At 42.1% G+C, this 25,619-nt stretch overlaps 1 protein-coding gene across 1 annotated transcript in view; it reads left to right on the forward strand.

Moving 5' to 3' along the window:
• Nucleotides 1-25,619, forward strand: part of LOC126195679 (formin-2-like) — a 380,372-nt gene that overhangs the window by 223,191 nt on the left and 131,562 nt on the right. Inside the window, exon 5 of the mRNA XM_049934306.1 lies at nt 17,908-18,102. Within this exon, the coding sequence (XP_049790263.1) occupies nt 17,908-18,102 (195 nt within the window). The remainder of the gene's footprint in view (nt 1-17,907; nt 18,103-25,619) is intronic.

A 25,619-nucleotide genomic window follows, 5' to 3' on the forward strand; every position in this document is an offset into this window, starting at 1 on the left:
CTTAAGTACAACAGAATTGCAGATCTACATGCGTATGTGTTAATGGGAATGTACTCGGGAACCTGATCGGAGATATCAGAATCACTAACAATATCGCGGTTTTTTTGTAACACGTCAAATGTGGCTATATTCTCGGAAAACGTACACGGGTCCCGCTTAACGCCAGTCAGTTTACCTGTCCCTTGGCAGGCAGCCACTGTCCTTAACCATGAAGCATCGCCTTGACATCTGTTGTGCGAAATTAGAACTTTCTGCTACTCATAGGGAGCGCCGATTGCCCTGCAACCCGAAATACACGACATGCGCTTACCATTGTGTTCCCCCGAGCCACTCAAATCTTAGGTGTAACAATGTATTTCTGAAATTGTGTATGAGAGTGCAGCATGCTTCCAGGGACCAGAGAGTTACGCCTCGACGCCCATGACCGCTAAGAAAAGCAGGAACTACGCTCGTCTGCTGCTGCCGCCCCCCCCCCCCCCCCCCCCACTCTGCCCATGCCACGCACCCAGCTGGTGCGTTTCAACGCTTCCCCTTCGGTCCGCCCGGTAAGCTGTAATACTTTGTCAAATTGCAACATGCGCGTTTTAAAACACCATTTTGAAATTAAACGGGCCCTAGAGTTTGCATCGACACCGAAATAGCCTCATGATGCTACACAGGTGTAATGCGGAACGTTGTGGGGTTGACATAACCTCACTTCTGTAATACGGTACTTCGTAACTGAAGTGGTACGCGGATTCTATTCATTTAAGCGAGTTAAATTCAGCTCTTATATGTAATCCATAGACAGGCATTTCTTGCACCATTTCATGATGTATCATATCATTATAAACGTGTACAATGAGGCAGTTCTATATTTATTTATATTTTGTACTAAGACAGCAAACAGCAGCCAATTTCTCCGAAATTTGTTCAACTAGGCTCCTGCTTTTGTCAGACAGGACAGTTTCATACAGGGAAAATGACCTTTCTACGTCACAGGAAGTCACGGTCGCATACTTAAATGAAGAAATTTCGGAAAAACTCAGACCAAGTTGAAAGTCTTTTACGTTTTAGCCACTTTTTTTGTCAACTCGGTAAACTCAAAATTAGGGCCTGATTCGACAAGTCGGTTCATCTTTTTCTTGGAACACTCACCTTTCAATAGGATGATGCTAACATTTTTCAACCTGTTCAATAATAAATTGTCAGAAATTAAAAAAAAAAAATGGTTCAAATGGCTCTGAGCACCATGGGACTTAACATCTATGGTCATCAGTCCCCTAGAACTTAGAACTACTTAAACATAACTAACCTAAGGACATCACACAACACCCAGTCATCACGAGGCAGAGAAAATCCCTGACCCCGCCGGGAATCGAACCCGGGCGCGGGAAGCGATAACGCTACCGCACGACCACGAGCTGCGGACGTGTCAGAAATTCCACCAGTTACCTATGGTTTCTAACTTCGTTACTGCTGCGTACAAAAGTGCAAAAGTTGATTTGATGTAAATCAGGTCTTGCTCCAAATCTGTTTTCTTGAATGCCACTCCCACACCTTTAATGAAAGTTGCGTTATTGGCGTCGCTAGTGTATATATGATCTAAAACCGAAAAAAATACAGGGCAGTAACTTAAGCTTTTACAATAGTAGGAGGCAAACAGATGTCAACGTCAGTAAATTTGCAGAAATTTATGAGTCTCATCGACTTAACTTCTTTCTAATTATGATAATAAAAAGTCGCAGCATTCATCGAGGTTCTCCATCCGGTTACAATAGTGTATGGTGGCAAAACTAAATATAGCAGTATATCTCTACATGCGGCAACACGAACAGGTGCTCACAAGAATGCATTTAATAAGAAAAAGTCGGCATATGACGTAATGCTGTCAGAGTTATCAGATCTTTGCATTTTATGTGTCTAATTGCCTTTTTGCGGAGGATATCAGTGTATTCACTTGGTCATATTTTAGACGTACAGTTTCACTAGAGTGTATAGCACAGGGATTAAATATTCATCGTGCTTTTCGTTAGGATAAAATATTTTAATTCGTTTCCCGGCATTCATCACATAATGGGTAGCTTCGTTTAACAACTCTACGACTTTTTTTTTCCATTGAAATTGATTGGCGTGAAGTACTTCTATCGAGACCTATCGAGCCGAACAATGGCGTTTGAGCTCACTATGTATTTTTGGGGACTAACGAAATTCGCGGATTACTCATCTTCTGCAATTCTTGCGTAATTCCTATGTAAAAATATCAGTGAAAGGTGCTATCATGCAAGGTATTCCAATATACGCATTGATGTCAGAAAATTGATGTAATGTGCTTTATAAAAGAGTAAGTTCATTGTTATATCGACGAAACCTTCGATAAACGCATTTTCTCCACAAATGGCCAAAACATGTAATCATGCGTGCAACATGCATTTACATCGAAATCCGGCCTCTAGTACACACACAAAGGGTGAATCGCGTAAGGTGTAGAAGTCCTTTTATTTCGCGAAGCGTTCAATATATCGTTATCGTCATCATAATATTAATACATGAACACGAAATTTGAAGTACCTTTTTTCAATATTAGTTATTCAAGGAGGCCAATGAAACCTATGTAATTCTTAAGATATTAACAAAGAAAAACTCATGAATGTACGTAGCCGTTAAGAGTGGTAAATGGAAGTAGACGTTTCTGTATTCATAACTCTGATGATACCTTCTCTATCAAACATTAAAATCACCAATACGTGAACATCGATAATTGAAGCGCTGTCAACTTCTGCCCTGCGTGCTATGGTAGCAATGACACACGGAAGGGACCCCCTTTCTCGGGACGTTCACGTTTACTTGGTTCAGCAATAACATACGCATACGGGGCATCTACAATGCGACATCTGCTAGGTCACTAACGTTGTCAGCAGTGGAAACTAAAACATCGTAGTAAGGAAGTCTGTAAATAACGTTGTATATTGGCGTCATTATTTCGCTTACTTCTCTGTAAGAATAACTTTGTGGTCATTTGCTGCCGTTACCAGAAAATTTTAAGTAAGTTCTTAACTTTTAATATCTTCATTTTGAATAACTATTACTTCCCTTCTTATACGAAAACTATGTTTGTCTTAGGCTGTGACTAGAAGAAGAACGCTAAAGTTTGGAGTGAAAGACGCGGAGCTAGACAGACACAAATTTTACGTAGAGAAATGAAGAGGAATATTGACATTCATAATGATAAATGCATCTGTTTTACTGAACAATCATAATATTAATACATGAACATGGAAAAGTGAAGTACCGATTTTTAAAAGTTATTAAACTAGGAGGCTAATGAAACTTATGTAATTCGAAAGGTATTTTGCCATAGTTGTGCACAAAAAGAAATCATACGTATACACAGCCATTAAGAAAAGTAAAAGGAAGTAGACATACGCACATGATAAAAGTTTTCCTCGGTCTCTTACATTGCTACCAATTCCTGACGCGCGTACCAAGCAGGTGCTGTGGTAGAAATGACACACGAAAATAACATTTCGTGAAATCGCATTTTAGGGACTTTCATGTTTAAATGTTGCAGATGGTTCCGGCATTTACATTGTGTTGTCATACGTTAATCTGCCGCCGTGGTGGTGGTGGTTAGTGTTTAACGTCCCGTCGACAACGAGGTCATTAGAGACGGAGCGCAAGCTCGGGTTAGGGAAGGATTCGGAAGGAAATCGGCCGTGCCCTTTCGGAGGAACCATCTCGGCATTTGCCCGAAACGATTTAGGGAAATCACGGAAAACCTAAATCAAGATGGCTGGAGACGGGATTGAACCGTCGTCCTCCCGAATGCGAGTCCAGTGTGCTAACCACTGCGCCACCTCGCTCGGTATTTTCTGCCGCCGTTAACACATTTATTTTTCAATGTACAGTATCAAGAACTCACTTCAAATGATCGAACATTTAAAGAGGAATGAAATAATTATTTCAAGAATATTCGTAACTCCAATGCAACATTTTCTATGGGTGAGTTCTGAGGGTAAAATTTCAGTTGCAGGTGGAATATATCACATTAAGATAGATGACGTTTTTAAAAAAAAAAAAATCACAGATCAGGTCCACTGACTCAATTGGTCGAATCTCTACCACAGGCGATACTATTATTTATTAAAATGCAGCGCACGTCCTTGAGGAAGGCCATTTCTCTGAATCCTCCACAGACCTTTTTTTTGACAAACACAGAATGAATTGTGTTAAGCGGTTGATACAGGAATTAAGAGAGGTGACAATACAACGCAATTACGCACTCCTTTGCGCGCAGTCATTTGCCATGAACCTCACGTCGTGATCTCGAACCGTTCACGAAAGGAAAAAAAAGGCTCTCCACCAAATCCGTTCCCCACATATCCGGTGACAGAACGTGTTGTAGTTGGGTTAGAAATAGTGAATGGTAACATCAGTAGATTACATGGGTGGACTAGATCTTGCTAAGTACTGGCATAGTGCCTCCATATGTCTGAAACAGACTCCAAAGATCCTTGTCGAAATTATTGACACTACCTCGAAGAAGTTTCTCCATCTTCACCGGCCCCCAGCTTTCTCATAAAGAATGTTTCATGACACACTCGAAATTACAAACTCCTTTCATAAGCTTCCATGGCCCTCTCACAGTCGAACAGCAGGCTCGGAGGAATTGCAGGAATGAACCAATCGGCTAAGTGATAAACGGAGAAAAAAAAAAGGAAAATTTGGTCATTTCGTCTGAGCTGTGTTAGTCCTTTGGTGCGAGTGAGTAAAGAGCTGTATCAAACGCAATAATTGTAGTACATACTGAAAGAAACGAAAAGGAAATTGAAGAACTTGCAACATTTCCCGGATGTCACAGACTAGTGCTGTGCCTTATTTGTTTCTGTTCTAATTACGAGGGTATTGTTTATGAAGATTCAGTTGATCGCTAAATCGAAACCACAGTGAAAATGGAAAAACTTTTTTATTTGCAACAGTTAGTTACGCCTTCCAGCTACGTCGCTCCGCCTTAGACATTTGTTGTAGCATTATACAAACTTCAATATCCTCGTCATAGAAGGCAACCTCCCTTTTTTCCACCAATTCTCTACGCTGGTCTGCAGCTCTTTCTCTGTGCCAATATGTCTTCATAGCCGTCAGTTCATGTGAGTAGAGTTCGAGTCCTCCCTCGGTCATGGGTATGTGCGTTGTCCTTAAAGTAAGTTAGTTTAAGTTTAAGCAGTGCGTAAGCCTAGGGGCCGATGACCTCAGCAGTGTGGTCCCATAGGAACTTACCACCACCATGTGAGTAAGAACAGAGGGAGCCAAGTCCAGCCTGTATCGTGAGTGATCAAACAGTTCCCATCGAAAACGCTGCAGGAGCATCTTCATTGTTCCTTCTGTGTGCGGCCGAGAATTTGTCATGAAGTAAGTTCATGACGTTTGTGTTATGTGGGCTGCATGAAATCAGGTGAAATCCCTCAGCAGGCACACAAACTTGACGGGAGACCCTATTTTATAGGCATCTTTACGTGCTCACTGTGTACTCAGAACAGAAAGGAGCGAAGTGACACGATCGAGAGACATACTGAAGACACTGCTCAACACATCTATGCAAAAGTTCACCGTCGTTTCCAATTCGAGACCGATCGTACCTTAATAAAGGGACAGCAATGATATGCCATTTGAAGCAGCAATTCAAAAATGGTTCAAATGGCTCTGAGCACTATGGGACTTAACATTAGGTCATCAGTCCCCTAGAACTTAGAACTACTTAAACCTAACTAACCTAAGGACATCACACACATCCATGCCCGAGGCAGGATTCGAACCTGCGACCGTAACAGTCGCGCGGTTCCGGACTGCGCGCCTAGAACCGCGAGACCAACGCGGCCGGCTGAACCAGCAATTATTACGAGACAGTAGCAACTATAGTTGGTGTACGATGGCGGTCGAGTTTAGACATGTTCTGCGCACTTGTGTTACGCATTCTCCGACAGCCAACGAGCGTTCAGTAGTGTTCTGAGCGCCCTGCTCTGAATGCCGTAGCCAATTGGAGCATTAAACTTGATCGTAGCGAGTTATTTTGTGAATTTTTGTTCCATTTATTGCGAAATGTCATCGCTGATGTTGGTGGTTAGTGATACATTCCGCATAAGGAACCGAGAGACTTAATTTTGCAGGACATATGCTTTTTTCAAGCGAAAGGCACGCGCATGAGCGTGCGGCAACTGTCGTTTGGAATCGTTAACAACGCAATCCCCATCCGTGCCTCGACGTGCTCCAACCGCCATCGTTTGGATCGCACTGTAGTAGCTCCTTTTCCTTAAGGTGGGACGTTAATGAAAGACACACACTATTTCAAAAAACGCTCCAAATCCACAGTTTTGGAGATATGGCAATGAAATTTTGTACCACGCTTTACATGAAAGTAACACATTTACATATAAAATCCTTTGATTATATACATTCAACTTTTTTTAAATGCAATTTGAAGTTTTATTTTAAGAAAATAATGTAAGTTACTTTTTCTCAGAAAGTATTGAAGAGATTTCTACAAAAATATCTCTGTTTCATCTCTTTATATGTTAAAAGCTCTCTTATGAGTTTTTTTGGAATAGGTCAAATAGGAGTATTTTCATAATTTTTTAATTATAATTCACAAGTAAAATTTTAAATTCATGCAAAATTCCAAGCACTTTGCCCCATATCTGAGCTTGCAATCAGAATTCCAAAATTTGCACTTGAGACAACGTTTATTAGGTTTGCAGAAATATGTGTACAAAATTTCATAATTGTAGCATTCGTAGAATCTGAGGAAAAGGTACATAAACTTTAGAAAACAAACTTTTCAGGAAACGTAATTTAAAGTTCAACCTAACTTTATTCCTTATGTCACTTCTTCAGAAGGCACCACATTTGTATTTTACTATAAAAATACAGCGACCAGCCACTTTTTATTGCGTTTTATTTATGCCAATATGCATTTTGGGTTTGCACCCATCTTCAGCTGGCAAATTACATGTATCTTCAGTTTCTACAGATACATGTAATTTGCCAGCTGAAGATGGGTGCAAACCCGAAATGCATATTGGCATAAATAAAACGCAATAAAAAGTGGCTGGTCGCTGTATTTTTATAGTAAAATATCATTATCCACGGCCACGGAGCTCAACAGCCCAAATAAAATGGACAAAATGTTATTACGACATTTGTACTCTGGGTCGTTTTTCCCTTCAAGGCTCCTCTTCTGGTTACGTGTTGTCTGTCTTTTTTCTTTTACCAGGTCATCATCTGACTTTTGAGCTGCAGAGACGCGCTGTAAATCTATTTTTGTCAGGATGTCTTGAGTAAAGTTTCCTATCTTGAAGCCCATTCTTTCTAATACCTTCATCCTCCCGACGTTCCCATCATTAAATACAATAACTGCATCATAAGTTGCAATTCTGACAACTGTAGCAGATGCAAATGTGTTTTCAGGGCATCGTTTTCATATGAGTGAATTTAGAGATTCATTTGGATTATGGGTTTTGCCATGAACACACTTTTTAAGAAGTGCAGGATCGGCCAGAAACCTGTAAGTGGGCTTGACAAGATCCAGGATACAATTTGGAAGACTCTCCTTGTGAATGCAGGGGTTGTTATCCCTCTGAGCTTAGTGTGGGAGGGAGGCCGCGTCACACCTTTAATTAATTTTCAGGCACTTCGGATGCGATTTCAAAATTGAAACTTTCGGAACTTATTGTGCATGAGTTGTACTAACAAATAAAAAATAAATCGAAAATTTACATCTTTGGTCAATTGCATCAACGTACCCCGTTAAGCGTTATTAGTGCAGGTATTGTCATAAAACGGCACGTAACTCATTATCTAGAGTGAACGGTTCTTTTTTCAAATATGTTCGTAGGGATAAAACCCTTTGAGTTTGTCGGCATCAGTATGGTATGGATTAGGGTTAAGTAAATACTTCGTTAATTACATACATCTGCTCTATATTTTTGTGCACTAAAAGTCAAATGTATTTGGCACCTAGATATTCAGTTTTGGAACTTGTTTAGGAGACAAATCACTATGTTTATAAGAACGTGCAGGCCAGATTGTGGATGCTGTAGACTCGTTTCCACATGCGCTACAGCTCGCAAAATATTTATAAATGAGGCATTATGCTACATCAAATAAAATAAGATTGTAAGCAGTCGTCCGTTTTATAAGCACTCCAAATATTTATACACTTAGTTTTCTAATTTTTCGTATGGTGTTGCCGTAGGCCTGTGTTGTAAATGATTTTGTACATGTTACTCATGATTTCCGGTTGTTAGTATTTACAGATGTACTGGTTGTGTTATGCTTCAATACTTACGATGAAGGCGACGGCTTGATAATGGACGTCGTAACCGAATCTGCTTACAGAAAATTAAGGATATTTATCATTGCAACTTCGACATGATATACGAATCGTAGTTTCAATTAAAATATGTTCTAGCACGAAGGCAATTTGACATTGAAGGTCGTTTGGGGATAAATTACTACAATAGTAGCAACATACAAAGTAAACAAAAATTTCTGGTACAAGTGCGTCATCGAGTTATTGGCTCGATCTCTTCGCAACGGCACTAGGATGATAGGTAGATTTAGAGTCTAACGTCCCGATTGTCATTAGAGACGGAGCACAAACTCTGATTACGAAAGCGTGGGGGCGGAAATCGGTCGTGTTCTTTCGGAGGAATCATCCCGGCTTTTGCCTTAGGCGATTGAGGGAAATCGCAGAAAAACTAAATGTGGACGGGCGGACAAGGACCTGAACGGTCGTCCTACCGAATACGTGTCCCGGTATGCCAACCACACAACCTCGCTCGGTGCTGCACTAGGAATGAGCTGTTGGGCCCATCGCCTGGTCTGCCTTTTACCTCCGCGAAAGACCCCCAGCACTCTTTTAAGGGGGGTAGGACGTGAAACGGGCCGACATGGAGCAGGAGAGGCACCACTACACATTTTAATTTACACTGTCTATACTTTTACAAATAAATTCATAAAACTTTGTTAGCATGACCGGGAAGGATTCAAGATTCACACTCATAGCAGAGGAAGTTCAAAAACATAACAAAACAAATTTTTTGCATGTGAAATCTCATCATTTTTTCACTTGGTATTGGTTGCTTTTGTTGCTGTAGGTACACTTTTCTTCAAAAGTAAGAGAGATTCTTCGATGAGTTTTGCACAGCATACAAACCATACTTATAGGTTATGAAACTCTAGAATTTCCCAAATCTGTTAAAAACTGTGGTAAAAATTGAAATAATTAACTATAAAATTCGAGTTTTCTCTAAACACGAAGTTTAAAACGTAACAGCCCATTCATTTTTCCATAGATTAAATAAATTCTAGAGTTTCATACACCTGTAAGTATGCTTTGTAAGCTGTGGAAAAATCATCGAAGAATCTCTCTCACTAATGAAGAAAAGTGTACCTATAGCAACAAATGCAGCCAACAGTAAGTGAAAAAAATCATGAAATTTCACATTTAAAAAATATTATTTTTTCGTGTTTTTGAACTTCCACTGCTATGAGTGTGAATCCTGAATCCTTCCTGGTCATGCTGACAAAGTTTTATGAATTTATTTGTATAAGTATAGACAGTGGAAATTAAAATGTCCTTTGGTGCCTCTCCTGCTCCATGTCGGCCCGTTTGACGTCCTACCCCCCGTAACGGCAATCTGAGTGAACTTAGGGGCCGACTTGGAGGGAGTGGAGGAGGAAGAGTCCCGTTCCTATCCGGAATTGAATGCAGAACGTGCAGGGCCGAAGTTTATTCCCTACCCGCCAGACCACCACGGCCAAATCAACATACAGCGGAGGGTGGAAATTCTGAAATGGGCTCAAAGAACCTGAAAAAAATCGGTGTACATTGTCCTACTAAGTGCCATCGTAAATACGTGTATTTCTTCTCCTTGAAGGACTTCTTAGAATTAAAATATGTCTTACCGTGGAGGTATAATAAGGGGAGTTGTCATGACGTCATAGGCTCAAGCCGACGTACGTACGGTTAGTGGCCCCAAACTTTAACTTCTGGTGGAAGTGTTTAGATAAAAATAAATGCCAGCTTGTATCTTTACAGGTGTACTAGTAAATGGTTCAAATGGCTCTGAGCACTATGGGACTTAACGTCTGAGGTCATCAGTCCCATAGAACTCAGAACTACTGAAACCTAGCTAACCTAAGGACATCACACACATCCATGCCCGAGGAAGGATTCGAACCTGCGACCGTAGTGGTCGCGCGGTTCCAGACTGTAGCGACTAGAACCGCTCGGCCACCCCAGCCAGCGGTGTACTAGTAGTTCTGATTCTAGTCTACAGTGTAAAGAAATCACATGTAATTCCTAAGTAAACTGGTTGTAGGTATATTTTCTTTTATATATATGAATTTTAGTTGCGCTGGTTACGTCTACTGTATTTGTTTTATTTCTGGAATTTAATTTTAGATTTTCAATCAGTACAACTCGAAGAGCGCTCTAGCTGAACGCTTTGAGAAGGGAATTTTCCAAACCGTCCAAACGTAGCAAAATATGTACCTACTCAGCATTTTTAGGAAGAGGACATAGACGGTACATCAGTTTCGTCATTCAGTATTAAGGAAGACGCTGGATTACGAAAACAGCCTTTTCACATCACACATTTCTCTTCTTGATTATTCGAAACGGGTAACGAATAGGTAGTTACATTAACGAGGGCGTCGTATTACGGGACCAAATATGCCTTCAAGACAAGAAAAACGTTTGTAAATGCGTCCCTCTCACTGTGTTATTCACGAAAACTCCGTATGATTTGCTGCTTAGAAGAATCGGAGATACTGATATAATGGCGCCGGCTTCAAAGCAATGTACAGCGTTAAGTCCGTAGCGCCAGCTCGCCTTATTACATCTCCCTGTATCGTATTAGGAAACTGGTGTTACTTCTGATATTGGTTAGAGATTACGTAAGGATACGGGGAAATTGATGTCACGCAATATGAATTCTTTCCAATTCAGACATGATTCGATCCTCACTAAAGATTGATATTAAATTAATTACAGCCATTGTAAACTCCCAGTCATTCTTAGTTTCTGGAAGAGTACGGTCGTCTTAATAGAAAGGTGTCTGTATACTTGCAGTAATAAAAATGATAAAGTGTTAAAGTGCCAACTTGTGTACCTCGTTCTTATTGCATTCCTTCCTGTTCCGAGACTATGAATCCATATATGTTATAAAAATGGATGTATGTATGTGTGTATCTGTGTGTATGTCACACATTTCCTCCTAAAGCAATGGACCGATTTCAGCTAACCTTGGTGCACATATCCCTTACTCCTTACGGTCAGGCAACAAATCGCTGAAGTTTTAATAAGTTTACTCTTTACTGCTAAGACATTCCTACAGTCGAGTCATTTTATCCCTGACATCTGGCTGCGCTTTTGACAGCATTCAACTGCGGAGCGCAAACGGGTGTAGGCGGAAACAATATCCGTGTGTACGGCTACGAGGGGCGTTTGGAAAGTCCGTGCAAAGTCCGTGGGATTGCACCACCGGCGCGTATCGAGGTCGTGTTTAGTTAGTAGCATCTTTGGAAAGAACTCACACCAAGTTTCAGCCATATTGGTGTATTTCTTTGTGTTTGGCATTCATGTGAATCAAGGAAGTTGAGTCATTTCGCAAACTTTCCCGGCGTGTTAACTGCTGATATTCTTCACAGGTTTGCAGCCGACGACATGATCCGGCTGCAAATCCGTGAAGAATATCAGCAAGGAAGTCGAGTGATTGTCAAAAAATGGACGAAAAAGAATTTCGTGTTGTGATTAAACAATACTTTATCAAAGGCAAAACGCCTGAGGAGACTAAAGAGAATCTTGATAAACAGTACGGTGACTCTGCGCACCTTCGGTTAGAACAGTTTATAAGTGGTTTCAAAATGTTTGGAGTGGCCAAATGGGCACAAGTGATGCTGAACGTTCTGGGCGCCCTGTGAAGGTTACGACTCCAGAAATCATTGATAAAATCCATGATATGGTGATGGATGACAGAAGAGTTAAGGCGCATTAGATTGATAGTGCTGTGGGCATCTCGAATGAGCGGGTACATAATATTCTGCATAAACATTTGGACATGAGAAAGCTATCCGCAAGATGGGTTCCGCGATTGCTCACGCTTGACCAAATACGGAATCATGTGACGTGTAGCAAGGATGATTTGCAGCTGTTCAGGAAGATCTGCATGCCTTGAAGCGTCGTTTCGTCACTGTGGATGAAACATAGATATATTACTATACTCCTAAGACCAAACAACAATCCAAACAATGGGTTACCAAGGGAGAACCTGCACCAAAAAGGCGAAGACCATTCCTTCTGCCGGAAAGGTTATGGCGACTGTCTTTTGGGATTCGCTAGGGATAATCCTCATCGACTATCTGGAAGAGGGTAAAACTATTACAGATGCATGTTATTCATCGTTATTGGACCGTTTGAAAACCGAGCTGCAAGAAAAACGCCGGCGATTGGACCGCAAAATGTCCTTTTCCATCACTGTGCACCAGCACACACCTCAGCAGTTGTGGTCGCAAAATTAATGGAAATAGGATTCCAACTCGTTTCTCGTCCCCACTGTTCTCCAGACCTGGCTCCCTCAGACTACTGTTTGTTCCCCAATCTGAAGAAATGGCTGGTGTGACAATGATTTTATTCAAACAAGGAGGTGATTGCAGCAACTAATAACTATTTTGCAGCCTTGAACAATTCCCATTATTCGGAAGGGATCAGCAAATTAGAACAGCGTTAGACGAAGTATATAAGTCTAAAAGGAGACTATGTCGAAAAATAAAAAAGGTTTACCCCAAACACGTAAGTAGTTTTTATTTTTGCACGGACATTTCAAACGTCCCTCGTATGAATAGAAGTTACCAGAAGCAAGTTTACAAAATCGCGTCGGAGACATGCGGAGCAGGTACGCCCTGCTTACAGAAACTGTCTGGGATCATCTTATACCGAGTCTGCCGCATAATTTCAAAGGTGTTTTCACGAATACATGGAAATGAATTTTTTTCGAAATTACGCTACAAAGTTCACTTTTTGCTTTCGTTTCTAATAAAACATTGGTACTATGAATTCCCGGGCAGTGCCGGGTTTATCAGTCGGTTATAACACGTATCTTACGAAATATTAGTAAATTCGCATTACCTCTGGTGTTGGTCAGAGATGCCAAGGAATCGTTGGCGCGGAATATGAATCCTTGCCAATACTGTCATGACTCTCTGGGCACTAAAGAATAATATAAAATTAATTACGACCATTGTAAAATCTCACTCATACTTAGTTTCCGGAAAAGTGCAGTCGCCTTTATACGAAGATATATATGTGTTCTTCGCAGTAATAAAAATGATTAAATATTAAAGTGAGCAATCGTAGATCGCGTCCTTTTTTCTGTCCTTCTATTTCATAGATATGAATAATTATATAAACTCACGGTCATCAGTAAGATTTCACAGTGAATTCAGAAATAATATTATATGATTGAATTCGACCGTACCTGGAATGGCAGTTACCTGAGACGAGAATTCAATGTTCCTACTAAATACGGCAAAAGAAGGACCCGCTGCTTTATCCATTACTTTAAAAATTATCTTTTATTATAATAATATTCAAAATAATTAAATTCCTGACTAGCCGCATGCCAAAAGACAATGCAGGGGAGAGTAATATCTGTTCTTTCGCCAGAATAAAATCAGATTATAGAATCATTTATTAATTTCTTTTTCGATGATTTCTTGTCGAGATTTCGCCACGGACTACAGGAATTTGCTTCACCATCTCTTTTATTTGTACAATCATTGCTTTCAGTGCAGGATGCTAAAACATGACACAGATTTTCTGTATTTTTAAATTAAGAGACAGCCTTTTGGAGATGCAATTTTTTTCATCTACATCTATACTCCGCATACCACCAAACGATTCGTGCCGGAGGTTAAGTCACGCTCCACTGATTCCAGTCTAAATACTGTTGAGTTCGACCGTTTTCCGCTCATAACAACCGCGCCTGAGACAGAGATATCTCTACTGTTTGAGACGAAGAAAGTCCATACACAGCTAAACTCGATAGCTGCCCTTCCAGTGAGTTGTGCATAACACGGACAGTACTTAGACCTGCGTTACTTCAACAGAGGGCAGAACAGTTCAACGTTGATCGAGGTAGTTTTACTACGTACTTGGGCGATATCAGTTCGCACTGCTGACTACTTGGTAATAACACAGTGAAATTGCTCTGATGGGGCTGCTATGTAACCAACATGAAAATTACAGTTAATGCGATCTAGACTGATACATTATATTCACTTATTTATTTTGGTCATCTGTCTTCTGACTGATTTGATGCTGACAGCCACTAATTCCTCTCCTGTGTCTACCTCTTCATTTCAGAGCAGCGCCTACACCTAATGCCCTCAATTGTTTTTTGAACGTCTTCCAACATCTCTCTTCCCCTACAATAGTTTCTCCTTCACATCTACCTGAAGTACAGTGAAACGTATTCCTTGGTGTCTTACTTCATGTCCTGTAATCCTATCCCTGCTTCTCGTCAGTGTTTTCCTAATGTCCCTATCCTCATCGATTCTGCACAAAACCTCATCATTCCGTATTTCATCAGACTACATCCACACACGTACGCCGCAAACCACCATATAGTGCACGGCGATACTACTACTAATTTCCTTTACTGCTCCACTCACAAGTAGAGCGAGGGAAAATCGACTGTCTAAAAGCCTCCGTAAGAGCCCTAATTTCCAGTACCTTTTCTTCATACTCCTTATGCCTCAATTGCCGGCTCTCTAAGTTCAGCAGTAGTGCCTTGCGAAAAGAGCGTCGTCTTCGCTCCAGTGATTCCCATTTGAATTCACGAAGCATCTCCGTAATACCTGCGTACTGATCGAACATACCGATAACAAATCTAGGAGCACGTCTCTGAACTGCTTCGATGTCTTCCATTAATCCGTCCTGATGGGGATACCCGGTACTCAAGAATGGATCACACTAGCGTTCTATACGCCGTTTTCTTTACGGATAACCTACAGTTTCCCAAAATTTCCCCAATAAAACTAAGTCGAGTATTCGCCTTCCCTCTTACCTGCCTGACGTACTCATTCCATTTCATATCGCTTTGCAACATTTCGCCTAGATATTAGATGGATTTGACTGTCTCAAGCTACACCATACCAATGTTGCAAATTGTTCTTCCTGCTCATCAGCATTAACTTAAATTTTCCTACATTTAGAGCAAGCTGCTGTTCATCACACCAACTATAAATTTTGTCTGTCTTCTAGTATACTCCTGCAGTCACCCAAATACGAAACCTTCCTGTACACGACCGTAAATTGCTGCACATCCTGGCCTCAGATTATTTATGCACATAGAAAATAATAACCGTCCTATCATACTTCACTGGGACACTCCTGACAATACCCTTGTCTCTAATGAACACTTGTCGTGGAGGACAACGCACTGGACTGTATTCCTTAAGAAATCTTCGAGCCACTCACGTATCAGAGCACCCATACCGCATTCTCAGACCTTCGTCTACAGTCTGCCGTGGGGCACCGTGTCAAACGCTTCTCGGAAATGTAGGAATACGGAATCTGCCTGTCTGCCCTCCATCCAGGGTTTGCAGAATATCATGTGAGAAAAGGGAAGTTGAGTTTAACACGAGCGATGCTTCCTAAATTAGTGCTGATTTATGGACAGAAGATTTTCTGTCTGAAGGAAAGATATTCTATTGGAACTCAGAATGTGTTTACCCTCTTGTAAACATCCTTCTTTAGGACCACATCTCAAACGCTTCGATTTTCTACTTTCCGAACTTTCCCATTGTCTATGGTTCTCTTCCATTCAGTGCTAAGCTCCAAATGTACATTCCCAGAAATCTCTTCCTCAAACTGTCGAACTGAGGTGGATGTTTGATACTAGCAGACTACTTTCGGTCACGAATGACCTCTGAGCCTCAGCTAGTCAACTTTTTATATCTTCTTTACTTCGTCCGTCATGTATTACGAGGATCGTTGCGAAGGCAAACTCTCTTATTTTTATTCATGGCAAGTACACGAGATACATGAATCACAACAGCACAGCTCAATAGAGCAATATTTCAGCTGCAGACTGTCAGTTTTCGACATGTTCATCACGATTTGTAATGCGCTTTCGCCTTCTTTACAGCTTTGACAACAGTATCCAGCCGGCCGGAGTGGCCGAGCGGTTCTAGGCGCTACAGTCTGGAGCCGCGCGACCGCTACGGTCGCAGGTTCGAATCCTGCCTCGGGCATGGATGTGTGTGATGTCCTTAGGTTAGTTAGGTTTAAGTACTTCTGAGTTCTAGGGGACTGATGACCACAGCAGTTAAGTCCCATAGTGCTCAGAGCCATTTGAACCATTTTGAACAACAGTATCCGAGTCTGGAAAATATTCGCCTCGTAGTCCATCTTTCAGAGAGGCCCACGGAGATGGAAGTCTGATGGCGCTAAATCGGACCTGTACGGTGGATGTGGCAAGACAGTCCAGCGGAATTTTGCAGTGTGCTGTGTGGTCGCAAAACTGGTGTGGGGCGTGGCGTTATCATGTTGCAGGTGAAAGCTGGTCTTTTTCTCTGGCCTTACCCTGGAAATTCGGGCTTTCAGCTTAGTCAGTGTCGTCTTGTAGCGTGCTGAATTGACAGTTTCTCCACGCTCCAGGACAACCAAAAGAACCACTACCTGGCTATTCCAGAAGACTGTGCACATCAGTTTGCCTACGGACGGCTTTGTCTTAAATGTCTTCTTTGACAGAGAATTCGCATATCGCCATTCCATAGACTGTCTTTTGGATTACGGCTCGTAGTGGCGACACCGTCTCGTCTCCGGCGACGTCACCTTCAGCTTCATACTGATCCAGCGGATCCCGACAGATTTCTATTCGATGAATTTTTTGTTCTTTTTTAAACATCCACGGTACCCATCTCGCACATACTTTGCGATAACCAAGATGTTCCAACATTGTTTCCAAGACATTACAGACGACATTCAGCTGTGGACACAATTCTCTGGTCGTCATCCGCCGATCAGTACGCATGAGTTGAACAAGACGTTCTTCGTTCCGAGGGATGACAGCTGTGCACGGTCGACCGCCCCTTGGCTTGTCATGAATACCCTTTTCATCTCCTTAAAAATGCCGTACCCATTGTTTCACATTGCTCAAGTGTATTGTATCGTCTCCGTGCAGCTTTAGCAAGCGTCGATGAATTTCAAACGGCGCAATTTCTTCTGCAGTGAGGAGTTAACTAACACATAGCTGTTTTATTCACGTGTACATATCAGACACTAGTTTGGAACACTGCTCTGCTGGCGCCAGCTACCGCACAACAACGAAACCACCTGGAAATGAAAGAGGAAGGTTCAAGCACTAGCACTACACCAATGACATCTAGCGAGAACATTCAAATTCACCACAAAAAACTGCAGGAACGACACTCCTATTTAGCTTTAAAAGTCGCACAACGCCTTATCTTAACCTACTTCGCGATTCCGAATTTTGATGCAAATTTTACCGATAGTCTTGTTTCCACTTCTCCTCACTGGTTTCGTCTTCTTCGGCCTCAGTCCGTTGTGTGTGCTCATAAGGCTGTTCATTCTAGTTCTACAGGTCCTGCTGTTTTACGTTTTTTTCTGAGATAAGCAGTGAATTATATCATTGATGTCCTCTCATCCTGAATTTCCGCAACTGTTTCTTTGATATTTAGACTGAGAAGTATAGGCGAAACATGTCTCAATTTTCCTTATCCGAGTGCTTTTGTCTTGGTCTTAAATTAGTAATCGCTGACGTTCCAGCACTGTGGCAAAAATTCTCGATGCGCTGTTGGAATAAAGGAGGCCTTTGCTGACGATGTCGGTGTTCCTGTTGGCAGGTGTGGAGCAGCAGCAGCAGCAGCAGACGGTGGACACTCGCCGCCACTCTTCGCTGAGCGACTCCATCCCCGACAGCAACGTGCTGAGGAAGGTGGCCAGCCTCACGCTAGACAAGGGCACGCTCGAGCAGAGGGTCAACCGGCCGCGCTTCGTGCCCGAGAAGCTCGACTTCCAGATCTACCAGAAGTTCGAAGGTAAGCGCACCTGCTACTCACCTGCGAACGTACGCTAGGGATGCCACCTAGGGCTGGAGAACTTCTCTCGGGGGGGGGTACGAATAAAGAAAATACAAATAGTTTACTACAAATATAAGTAATGCAGGGTGTCCCACATAAAACCGGTTGGTATCACGCCCGGGGTTAAAGTAACAATGTGGTAGATTCTCTTAAGGATTCGAAAGGGAAAGTGCAAGATGCCCTCGCTTCTAAACTGATACTGTTATTACTCAGCTTAGCCACGAGCCCATTGAGGCTGGTATATGTGACGCACAGTATAACTGGTCAGCATTTCCACCCGGAATTTGCGAGTGTAAGTCGGACCTTCCTTGATCTGCCTTGGTGGGTCGCGTCGTCGGATTTCCTCCTACCTGTGCGCGATGCAGCTCTCGTAAATGTCGTCCCGTGCAGATTCTTCATTGGCGCATTGGATGTCTCTGTCGGTGGAAGCTAATTTTCTGAAATTGCTGTCGATCAACTTTGGGGTATCTATTTACTCGAAATTAACATTCATAATGCCGTAATATCACTTTTATTCGTATTAGATCAATAATGAAACACTCATGTCACAAACTACTCGTAACCGAGAGCATGGCTACCATCGAACAATACAGGAAGAGCTCTTAACGCCGACTGCCGACTTTGGCGTGCAGTCTGTATCTCTTACTTGTTTCGTCACAGTTCGTGGATTTCCGATCGAGTTCGTACTTACTAAGATACGCATTTGTTAATGAACGTGTGTGAATTTTAACGAGGCAAAATTATGATAAATAGTTTTAAACATCCAGAGGCTCCTCCTAGTATCCATGTTGTCATAAATGACTTTAATTATTAAATATAAATAAATAAAATCGGTGACTTTGGCGCCAAGATGGCGGTACTTTCCGTCATGTATATTTCCCAGGCTGACGCTTGTTGCTACGGTCCAGCGCCGAGCCCCACCCCACTACGCGCGACATTTGGTCGCTTCGTCACCTAGCCAGCCAGCGTGGGAAACGCTCTCCGACTCATGGCCGGCTACGGACTACAGCACTTCCTATCGTGAATACATCGATAAGAGACAATAATTTATTAAAACTGGTAAAAATGTCCTCCTCACGTAAGAGGCACCTTACAAAAGGCAACCTGTGGAGTTGCTCAGGATAGAAGACAACGGTTCTGGTGTGGTAAGCGGCTGAGCACGGCAGCTGAACATTTATTGGTTTACTTGGTTCACAGAAAATTCATACTTTCTCTTCGTTAAAGCATTAAAACCAATAATCCTATAACATTTATGATGATGAAGTCCCATACTCCTTGACAGAGCGTAGGGGACGATGCGGGAGACCCGCACCGCTGTACTAGGCAAGGTCTTACAGGAGGTGGTTTGCCATTGCCTCACTCCGACCGTAATAAAACATTAACATCATGCAAATTTATTAGAATTTAAAATCTTTCAAAATATTTAAAGGCAATTACTGATATTCTAAATTGCCCAAAATTTCATTTCCCTCTAACATTAGAGCCAATAACCTCTAAAAAATTTTGCATTGATACAAGGTATTTAGAATAATCACTATAGTTCTAGACTGCCCTAGTTTTAATTTCTTTAAACTGTAAAGCCAACCTGAAAAATTTGAAGTCTTCCAAGGAATTCTTTCTAAACCAAATAAGCTTAAGTTCAGAAACTCTTTCATGTTAGTGCACCGTAACTGCCCATAGGGGTACTGACACGAGAATGACTTAACGCCAGTTCAACCAATCCGACTGTGAGAAAACCACCGTTACAGTAGTTACAGAAGAACCAATAACAAAATTTTATTACAGTTCACTGAAGCATAAAATGCGCTAATGCGCCGCACACAAATGAGCTTTTCATCAGTGTCAGATACATCTGTACATGGCTTACTGTACTACAGTCCCAAGCTAAGGACCAATTCTATAAAAGATTAATTATCTCTATCAGTCTTAACTTTACGTTCACCCTGCCTCTTGAATACGATAGGATTGATTGACAGCTTTGTAATCAAAGAAATTATCTTCCTTACATGCAAAATTCGGCCATTGGAACCGGAGAACATGTATCCACATACACGAAATACCCTGAAGCAGACATCACTTCTCTGGAATATGATGCACACAGTTCAAAATGGTTCAAATGGCTCTGAGCACTATGGGACTTAACATCTGAGGTCATCAGTCCCCTAGAACTTAGAACTACATTATACCTAACTAACCTAAGCACATCACACACATCCATGCCCGAGACAGGATTCGAACCTGCGGCCGTAGCGGTCGCGCGGTTCCAGACTGAAGCGCCTAGAACCGCTCGGCCACACCGGCCGGCCGCACACAGTTGAATATAGTTTACATCAGAAAGATATTCGATTAGCCACACATTCATGAAAATTTGCAGAACACTGCCGGGGTAAATTTCGTGACAGTACAATCAATGATAAGCCTAAGTCGCTCTTCGGCGCAGCATCCAATTTGATGTGTTCCAGGAGAAATAGGAAAAATACTCCCGAGACTCGCTTACCGAAAACAGTTCAGTTTACAGAATGGACCTGCACGGGACCGGAGTCGATCACAGACGGACGAATTACTGTTCCAGCCAACGCGAATGACCCAGTTCAGATTCCAAACTGAATACCGACGTTCACCAAAATCAGTAGGAGTGCGAGGCACTAGTTCAGATGTAATGGGCTCCCCGTCATTCGTCAACTAAACAGCAGCCTTCGGGCCGCTGACCCATCACTCGGACGACGCCGTTGCACTTCCCGATCTTGGCAGTCCACAATTGTGAGTCCGGACCATGAACGATGGCGGTTCGCGCATGTCAAGGCACGGACGGAAATCGCATTATTGACGATTCCAAGCGACAGTTGGGATACGCGCATGCGCGTGCTTTCAGCTTGAAGGAAGCGTGTATCCTGCAAATTATGTCTCTCGCTTGCTTATGCAGACTTTATCACTACCGACCACCATCAGTAATGACAACTCGCAACCAATGGAAATGCAAATTCACTAAACAATTCGCTACGATCACATTGAACGCCCGCATTAGCTAAGTCATTCAGAGCAGAGCGCTACTGAACTCTCATTGGCTGTCGGAGTATGCGTGACGTAGGTGCGCAGAACAAGCCTAACTCCACCGCCCTCGTTCGTGACTCCAATTACAGTAGAACCCCTCTAATCCGACCTTGGATGGTCCGTCACTCCGGTTAGTCCGACCATGCTGATACTCGCGAGCCTGTGCAGACTTGTCACTGAATCGACGCCTGTCGGGCCATTGTTGCGGAGTCTATCGCTGTGCATATTGTTATACTGTACGTTGTTGTGCACTTTCATCCTTTGTTTGGATTAAAAAAAACGTCGTTGTTTGCTTTATTCGGTGTTCTCTACAGTACTTATTACTGTAGATTCATTGTGCGTACAGTTGTCTGTTTTTCAACATGTCTCGATTCAAACGTAAACACGTACCGGTAACTCTTTCACTACATAAAAAATTAACACTGGTACAAAGACTGGACGAAGGAGAATAGCTCCAAAAATTGCAAAGGAACTGAATGTAGGTGTTACGACAATTAAGGATTGGAGGAAGAATCGGAAAGACATTGAATGCTATAGAATTACAATTGATGGTGAAAACAGTCTGAAAAATCGCGAACATTAAAAAAGTCTAAACTTAAACTGCTTGATAACCCATTGTGGATGTGGTTTGTCAAGAAAGAAGGAAAGGAACTCCAATATACGGGCCAATTCGTAAAGAAAAAGCGATGGTTTTACACAAAAAACTGGAAGACGAAAGTAAATTTGCTGCCAGTGAAGGCTGGATTGATAGTTGGAAAACTCGTCGTGGTGTCCGATTTGTTTCTGTTTCCGCTGATAAACTATCTGCCGATGCCACAGCTGCTAAGGAGTTTTCTGTTAGGTTTCAAGAAAATGAACTGTTACCCTGCCAAGTGTATAACTTCGACGAGACAGGGCTGAACTTTAAAATGTTGCCAGCAGAAACGCTCGCAGCTTCAAATGAATCCGTGGTAGGAACGAAACTTATAAAAGATAGAATAAGTCATTTCTTGTAGCAACGTAGATGGTACCCACAAGCTCCCCTTGTTTGTCATTGGCAAACTTAAGAAGCCTAGGGAATTCAAAAATATAAACTTATCTTCCTTGCAGGTTTATTACGCAATCAAAAATCTGCTTGGATGGACTGCAACCTTTTTAAATCCTGGTTTTTCGACGAGTGTGTGCCATCGGTCGAAAAAGACCTGAAGCAAAAAAAAATAATAATAATAATAAATCTGCCTGTTCGTGCTCTAATCCTGTTGGATAACGCACCATCACACCGATGGATCAGGGCGTTATCGAATGGTTAAAAAGGCGATTTCACAGAAAGTATATCAGCTCAATCTTGGAAAAATCTGAAGGAGGTCATAGCTTATTTGAGGCAATGAAATCTCTGAACATCAAAGATGCTATCTACACAATCGCTGCAGCGTCGAATGAACTGAAACCGGATACACAGAAAATCGTGGCGCAGGCTTTGGCCACAAGTTAAGATTGAAAATGAGCATACCGAAGATGAGCAAAACAGCGACGCACTGGAAATCTTTGAAGATCTACAAACTCTGTAGCCGAACGTCCCTGCCAATGAAGTTGAAGAGTGGATCAACGAATGTGACAAAGACTGTGACACTTTTGAAGAGCTTGATGACGACCACATTGTTGGCCCTGTTAGCCAGGAACCTGTGAATGGGGATCGGACGGCGAAGACGAACCTCACCCCCCCCCCACACACACACACACGGATTCCACACAACGATGCAAAAAACGATTTTGACATCGCCCTTCAATACATCGAGCAGAATCCAACTTCAACTCCAATGGACGTTTTGTGGATAAAAAAACTGGATGAACACTGAAGCTAAATCTGGACTAACATCTGCTAAACACAAATTTATCACTGAATTTTTTTCCCAAGTAATTTGTCTTCGTTTTTACTGTAAAAACAATGCATATAGTATAATCATTTCTTAGTTTATACATACAGTAGTTTATTTCTTTGTAAAAAGTTTCTTTTTTATATACAGTGGTATAAACATTTTTTAGTTTACAGCATATATCGTTTATCCGTTTATTAACTACAGTAAAGTACTGTAATTTGTTTGTCGTTATTTCTTTTAAAACCAATACATGTTATAGCGTGTGCAGAGGTTTTTTAGTTAATATATTGTTTAACACTGCGTAAAAAACATCTTTTTATATTACTGTAGACATCTTTTAGTTCTTAAATCGTTTAAATTTTTGTACCAAACATCTTTGTATATTTTTTGCAATAAATATTAGATTTTTCGGATAATCCGACCTTTTTTTCGTTCCGACCGTGGTCCCGGTGCCGAAGGTGACGGAATAGAGGGGTATAGCATGCGCCCAGCACACGCTGCACGGCTACTACGCCCTTTGTCGTCCAGCTAACCATTCACCACAGGCTCGTCCGACGCGCACTTAAAACTGCTACCCGTGCCTGACGTCTCTGACCACAGAACAATTTTTCTTTGCGTAAAGGTGCATGGACGCCAGGAATCGATACGGTCACATGTATGCATCGCAGAAATACGAACCGAAAATCATACGACCGTATCACATTGAACTAACTAAAAAAGAACAGATAACGTAACGTTACAGAACATGTAGTTACCTGTTCATAAGAGATGCAGGAAGCGGTGGCCATGGGCAACCAGACACCGCTCACTTCGTATGATAACGGTACCAGCAATACACTCTAATTCTGCATGCGTGATGTTCTTAATTCCTCTACTAATATTCTGTTCAAGACAATCTATTGTGAGAGTATTGTCAGCATACACTTTGCATTTTTGTGTGTCCCATAAATAAAAATCACGCTGTGTCCAGGGACCTTGGGGGCCAGAGGCCTATATTGACTCCAGGGACTCGTTTGGTGATGTGGCCTGTACTTCGATTGGAAGTGCGAGCGGCTGTTCCATCCCGTTGGGATATTGCATACAGCTTCTCTGCACCTGATAAATGTGCATAGAAACAGTCAGAGATCTCTAGCTGTCCGTCACTGTTTAAGGTTTAACTGCAAAAGTGGGGCCAATAACGCGCATGCTGGACAATGCACACAAAACACTTACCTTCTCTGGGTGAAGAGTTTCTTCATGCAAACTATGTGGGTTGTCCTGCAACTAGTATCTGCTAGTCTGGGAGTTTAAATAACCTGACAAATGAAAGCAGGCCTAATCCAAAAATAAGTAGTTACAATAATAAACTCCTTTTTCCTGATAGGATTTCAACTCTTGCACCAGACTCATACGGTAGGATTTTGTTCAAATGTGTGTGAAATCTTATGGGATTTAACTGCTAAGGTCATCAGTCCCTAAGCTTACACATTACTTAACCTAAATTATCCTAAGGACAAACACACACACCCATGCCCGAGGGAGGACCCGAACCTCCGCCGGGACCAGCCGCACAGTCCATGACATCAGCGCCCGAGACCGCTCGGCTAATCCCGCGCGGCTGATATGATTTTAATTGCATGTCTTTTAGCATACGATGACACGACGTACGAGGTACCCTAACCTGCTGCGATAACCTCGTTACTGACTTGCAGGACATCTCCTAATGTCCATCCGAATTCTATCTATATTTTCAGGAGTCCTCACTGTCGGTCGCCTGTTCCTCTGCACATTCTGAACGGATTCTTGTACAGATCTTGAGCAGTGGTGGTCGTGGGGAGTTTCCTACAAGGATACTTCCCTTGAAACATTTCTTTACGCTCCTTGATGGAGCCTGTCTTTATGTAACACTTGCAGGACTTCTCCTAATGTCCATCCGAGTTCTATCTATATTTTCAGGGGTCCTCACTGACGGTCACCTATTCCTCTGCACATTCTGAACGGATTCTTGTACAGATCTTGAGCAGTGGTGGTCGTGGAGAACTTCCTACAAGAGTACTTCCCTTGAAACATTTCTTTACGCTCCTTGATGGAGCCTATCTTTATGTAACACTCCGCAATACCAGTTCGCTGTTTTAATGCAAACTGCCTGATTTCTGTAACAACTCAACAATACGAACTAACAACAACAAAAGAAAGTCTTCTTTCCATTCGTGTTTGTAGCATACGGATCTGCTATTTAAACGGGAAATGAATTTTTAAGAACCTTTACAGGCAATATAATAAGTTCAATTCAAAATTTAGATAAAAAGAACATGAAAAACCTCCAAGAAAACGTCCAACAGTAAAAACATCACTGTTTCGTGTTTTTTAATTCGTATTTTGTGTTGCTCATTGGTGCTTCGCCAACGGCCTTGCCGCAGTGGCGACACCGATTCCTGTCACATCACCGAAGTTAAGCGCTGTTGGTCTTGGCAAGCACTTGGATGGGTCAGCGTTCGGATCTACCGAACGCTGCTGGCAAGCGGGATGTACTCAGCCCCTGTGAGGGCATTAGAGGACCTTCTTGACTGAGAAGTAGCGGCTCGGGTC

Source organism: Schistocerca nitens, chromosome 7 (genome assembly GCF_023898315.1).
Source record: "Schistocerca nitens isolate TAMUIC-IGC-003100 chromosome 7, iqSchNite1.1, whole genome shotgun sequence".
Lineage (NCBI taxonomy): Eukaryota > Metazoa > Arthropoda > Insecta > Orthoptera > Acrididae > Schistocerca > Schistocerca nitens.